The sequence below is a fragment of the Schistocerca americana genome, chromosome 2 (genome assembly GCF_021461395.2).
Source record: "Schistocerca americana isolate TAMUIC-IGC-003095 chromosome 2, iqSchAmer2.1, whole genome shotgun sequence".
NCBI classification, from domain to species: domain Eukaryota; kingdom Metazoa; phylum Arthropoda; class Insecta; order Orthoptera; family Acrididae; genus Schistocerca; species Schistocerca americana.
The window spans coordinates 486,123,982-486,129,981 of NC_060120.1; the positions used below are offsets into that span (position 1 = coordinate 486,123,982).

At 37.0% G+C, this 6,000-nt stretch overlaps 1 protein-coding gene across 2 annotated transcripts in view; it reads right to left on the reverse strand.

Annotated features, from left to right (window-relative positions):
* Positions 1-2,427, reverse strand: part of LOC124594273 (trithorax group protein osa) — a 65,547-nt gene extending 63,120 nt beyond the window's left edge. For both annotated transcript variants that reach the window (XM_047132638.1, XM_047132639.1), the window contains exons 1-2: positions 1,783-2,427; positions 1,530-1,617 (exon numbers count right to left, since the gene is read on the reverse strand). In XM_047132638.1, coding sequence (XP_046988594.1) covers positions 1,530-1,617; positions 1,783-2,322 — 628 coding nt within the window. In that variant the 5' untranslated portion in view covers positions 2,323-2,427. The remainder of the gene's footprint in view (positions 1-1,529; positions 1,618-1,782) is intronic.
* Positions 2,428-6,000: the final 3,573 nt, after the last annotated feature.

A 6,000-nucleotide genomic window follows, 5' to 3' on the forward strand; every position in this document is an offset into this window, starting at 1 on the left:
TATAAGAAATAAATACCATTCTTTCATATGATATGATATCTTTTTACAGTTATATGTTTCACAATCATGTTTCAGTGTTGATCTTACAGAACAAATAATTAAAACACAGGCTGATAATCATATTATTATGAGTAATTCTACAGGAAAATGTTCTACTGTTTTCCGGTGGCAGAGATGGGTGTTTACTACCTATGTCAACAAACTACAAAAACACATGATATGTAATCATTTATTCTTTCACTGTCTGGCTCTTCAACATATAATATTTGGTACCTTCTTATTTTACTTCACTTTTTAAGTAATAAAAAAACCCTCTAACACATTTTACAAACAGTCACAATCATTAAACAGGACAACTCGATGGCACACACTGACAGTCAGTACAATAACACCACGGTAGAGCACAGAAGCAATAACTGGGGAACAATAAGAACGAATCCATAGACAGATGTTTAAATTTGAAACATAAGTAGCTGAACATTACTTGTCAATGCCAGGTGAATGGTGCAAATTTTAATATGGGGGAATATCCAAAATATATGATAGTTTGCATTAACAAGAGATTCACCCATCCAGTTTATAATACGATAGCTTATTTGTGAGTGTCATGAAAGTACCATTTCACCATGAAATTCTCACTTCCACAATGTTAATGTGTGGTTTTCTTCACCAATAATTAATAAAACTTTCTCCAAAACTTATAGTTTGGCCTTTAGTCTCACTTGGGCTTAGATCTTGCTCTGTAAGTAGGCCTACTAAATAAAAATCTTACCTGTGGACTTAAGAAGCTTATAGTTGGAATTATATAAAATCATATCTGGTCAGATTTAGTGAGCTGAACAATGTTTCTTGATCAGAAAAAAATTGTGAATATTATAATTATACAAAACGTTTTTTCTTCAGTTGTTATGGGATAGGAGAACTTGAACTAAGTATGATGTTAATTTACACTGAACTATATACAACAGACATATTAGATAGGTTTACAATTTTTTTTACACTTTATATGCAAAATGCTTAAGTAAAACATCTGTCTTGGATGAAGGAAAATACCCGTTATGTGAACATTCTGAATTTGTTTGCGTAATAGTAAACAACTTATTCCACAGTGTCAACTAATATGAGTAACTGACACTTTCTGGATTTTAGATTTTTAATACATGTTATGAGTTTAGCAGTACACATACAAACACACAAAAATGTTTTTGAAAGGGTGGTGAGGGCTGAAATGTCAGTGTCAATGTATTGTTTACTATACACACAGGCAACACTGCAATTTAATCAGTGTATATCAATAACTACTGCATTAACACACTGACTCTCAAAGAGCGAGGATATTTTGGGACTTAAACACATTTTCTAAAATTCTTTCATGACAAAATCAACTATAGTTGCTGATTTCATTTTTAACGATGGAACTTAAGGCAATAGGGGTTTTCGAAAATGCTTGTGTACTCTAGTAAATATTGTACACTCGCATTAGTATAATTATTGGTGGTTAAAATAAAATAAAAACAGTACTAGCTCACCTGTTGGGTGAGTGGGGGGTATTGCCATCCCTGAGCAGTGGCTAATTACATCTTGCCGATCTTCTGTTGCCGGGCAAGGGACGCAGGCCTAAACAGTGACAAAATACTGTGTCAACATTGTGTATTCATCTCAAACCCGCACGCTATCCTATTGAAATGTTACACTCCTAACCTCTTAAAACATAAACATCACGGAATTTCGATGCACATAAATAGAGTTTACCGCTTTAGTATACATTTAGCTGTTTCTAACCTGGATTGGAGGCTTCACGTAAAGCAGGCCAATTCCCACTGGCTGTTTGGCAGCGAAAATTTTGTCTTCTTCGTCTTGAAGCTTCAATAAAATATTAACAAGCACTGATTTTTGTTCGTAGGTGAATGCAGGGTGATTAGCCGCTAACGTATACAGTAGTAAAAGTTCATCAAAAGGATTTTCATCAGCACTTTCCGTATTTAAATTAAGATCACTAAAATCTAAGCTCGCTAAAATTTTGTACAGGCCATTAGAACATGCATGATTTGAGGACTGTAAAAGAGATAGGTACAACGTTAATTTCCTTTGTGTCCGTTTATCACTAATACACTGCAAGTCCGCAAGCTCGGCGACGTTATTCGCTCGTGTTTCTGTTTCCCTTAAATCATGGAAATCTCTCTTTCCAAGTTCCTCCAGACATGTGCCAAGATACCTCAGTTCGAATGGAAGGCACATATTCAGCAAACTGCACATCACATCAATACGTTTGTGACCACGTAATTCTTTAAACCATGACACAACGTCTTCCTTACACACCATTTCCAGAAACCATTGATACAATTTAGTTTAATTCTGCTGTGAATCAAGGATTTTAGAAGTATTAGCACACGACACTATGAAGCCAGAATTCTCCCAAAATCCCCATTTAGCAGCGGGCTTGGTATCGATACGCATTCGAGTGCAAGGATAGTTGCGTTTGAGAGATCGACTTTGCGCGCTCGTTTTGAATTGCGTACGGAAGAAAGTCGATCTAATTGACTTTGCGCTCCGTAGAATCAAATCTATTTCAGTTAACGATTTCCTGCTTCTCTTTACCGAAAATTTATATTTACGGTACAAATTTCGCATTTCGTCCATCCGCATAAATATGTCAGAAAAACGGATCGAAATACACTTTCACGAATACCATACGTGAGCTGTTCCTATTTTATTTTATTTTTTGTTGGTTCTTTGATCATTGGACATAACACTATAAGACAAGTCTGATACATCCCAGAAATAATATATAATAATACATAACTTTGTAAAACAGATACAAAGTAGAAGATTAGACGAGAACAAGGCAAGAAGTCCTTTCGGTTCATGAAAAGCGCTTCCGTGAACTGTCAGGCGCTAAAATGAACTACAAAGTGAATATTAGAGTATGTGGAGACAAGTGCTCCTTGAATCAGAATACCTCCACTCTACTTAAATATCTGTATTTACACTGTATAAAATTTACTTCCTGATAAACGAAAAACTAGAAACTCAGGATTATTGTTTTCAGTATACAAGATATCTGTTTTTTCAACACCCATTTAAGGCTGAAATTGTTAGAGTAGAATCAGCAGACAGACAGGAAAAGCAAAAGTTTACTAAAATACGCACGAAAATAAACTGATTTCAACAGATTATACAGAACAATTTTACATTTGCACAAATTTTTTTCGGTCTTAAAAATTAGAACTAACTGTCTATTATTTGTAAATAATTTGGTTGTTCTGTTCATACTTCCAAATACCACCAGAAAGAAGCAGAATTCAACTAAATCATTTTTCAGGTAAAGCAGACTAGTGCTAAATGAAGACACTTAGGAGCATGAAGTGTTCTCTGACCTTCGGGTCCATTATAGTTATTAAAGTGAAACAGTTTAGTAATATGTTTGTACAAGATCAAGTGATTATACTGAATGTTCATATTACACCGGCCAATCAGACGTTGAGATATAAGAAAACAAATGGTTCAAATGGCTCTGAGCACTATGGGACTCAACATCTTAGGTCATAAGTCCCTTAGAACTACTTAAACCTAACTAACCTAAGGACATCACACACACCCATGCCCGAGGCAGGATTCGAACCTGCGACCGTAGCAGTCCCGCGGTTCCGGACTGCAGCGCCAGAACCGCACGGCCACCGCGGCCGGCTAAGAAAACATTCAGGTTAGTTTAGCTGTAATCGGTTAACGGAGAATGAAGGATGTACGCAACACTCCACAGAGAGTTATCGAGGGAGATAGTACTGATGTACGAGTATTCAGGAAAAGCGGGGTTCAAATTCCCATCGCACTATCGTGACGTACGTTCTTCATACTTTCTCTGCTCCCACGTGAATACTACTGTGATATCTACATCACAACCTACATATTCCACCATCCACCAAACGTTGCATGTTGGAGGGTGCCTTGTACCAGAGCTAGTCGTTGCGTGTGAGCCCTGATTTCTCTTATATTCGTGAGCTTTACGTGGAATGTATGTTGGTGGGAGTGGTCTTTCTGCGGTCTATCGCAAATGACGGTTCTTTAAACTTTGTCAATGGTACTTCGCGAAAAGAACGTGTTCATCTCCCCAGGGAGACCCATTCGAGTTCATGGAACGTTTTTCTAATGCTCGTGTGTTGATCGAACCTACCGGATGACATTGGTCCGAAACAGGAGAAAAGAACGCAATAGCAGACGAATGATTGCCTTTGAGAGATGAAATAGCGAAGGCAGCAGAGGCTAGAAAAACAACTCCTAGTAGAAATCCCTGGCTAGCACAGGAGACACTGAATTTAACTGACGAAAGGAGAAAATATAAGAAAACAGGAAATGTAGCAAGCGAAAGGGAATACAGATGTCTAACAAATGAGATTGTCAGAAAGTGCAAAATGGTTAGGCAAAAACTGCTAGGGGAAGAATGCAACACGGCAGAAGCATGCATAACTTGAGATAGATAATGCCTATAAGAAAATTAAAGTGATCTTTAGAGAAAAGAGAAGCAGCTGTATGGATATCAAGATCTCAAATGGCAAGCCAGTACTAAGCAAAGAAGGGAAAGCTGCAAGGTGGAATGAATACATAAAATTTTTATATAAGGGAAACAAATTAATGGGCAATATTACAGACAGATGTGAGGAAGTAGATGAAGATGAAATGGGAGATATGATCATGCGAAATGAATTTGACAGAGAACTGAATGTCCTAAGTGGAAACAAGTCTGCTAGAGTAGACGACATTCTTTGAGAATTGTAGAAATCCATGGGAGAGTAAGCAATAGCAAAATTATTCCATCTGGTGTGCAAGGTATATTAATCAGGCGAAGTATTCCCAGACATCAAGAAGAATGTAATAATTCCAATTCCATAGAAGGCTGACAAGTTTGAATACTACCGAATTATCAGTGCAATACGTTAAGGTTGCAAAATACTGACACGAATTATTTACAGAAAGACGGGAAAACAGGTGGAAGACGGTCTCGAAGACGATCAGTTTGATGGTTGCCGATAAATGTAGGCATATTTTCCCTGGAGACGAGGTTGTACCACCTCCCAACTGTTATTCAATCTGTACAGGTGTGAAGGAAACCCAGGAGAAGTTTGTAAAGAGAATTTTTAAGTTCAGAGAGAAGAAACAAACGTTTAACATTTGCTGATGAAAGTGTATTTCTATGAGAGATGTCAAAATTATTGGAAGAGAAGTTTAATGGAATGGACAGTTTCTTGAAAAGAGATTATAAGATGAACATCAATAAAAGTAAAACAAATATAATGGAATGTAGTCGAATTAAGTCCGATGATGCCGAGTTTAAATTAGGAAATGAGACAGTAAAAATAGTAGATGAGTTTTGTTGTTTGGGAATATAAAATAACTGATGATGGCCAAAGTAGAGAGGATACAAAATACAGATTGACTAAAGCAAGAAAAGGGTTTATGAAAAAGGGGAATTTATTAACACCTAAAACCAATTTAAGTGTTAGGATATCTTTAATGTAGTAGTATGGAAGCGAAACGCGACGATAAGCAGACAAGTCAAGAAGAGATTACGAATTTTGGAATGTGATATTACAGAAGAACGCCAGAGATAAGATGGGTAGGTCGATTAACAAATGAAGAGGTATTGAATCAATTTCGAAAAAAAAAAACTGTTTATGGCACAACCTGACTAAAGGAAGGGATCGGTTGATAGGACAAATCCTGAAGCATCAATAAATCGTCAACTCTGTATTGGAGCGAAGTGTGAGGGGCAAAAGTTGTTGATGCTTGAAAACAGAAACCAGGTGCAAATGAATGTAGTTTGCAGTAGTTATGCAGAGATAAAAATTGTAAATTTGTGGTAAGATTTTATGGGACCAAACTGCTTAGGTCGCCGGTCCCTAAGCTTAAACACTACTTAATCTAACTTCAACTAAATTACGCTATGGACAACACAAACACCCATGCCCGAGGGAGGACTCGAACCTCCGAAGGGGGGAGCCGCAC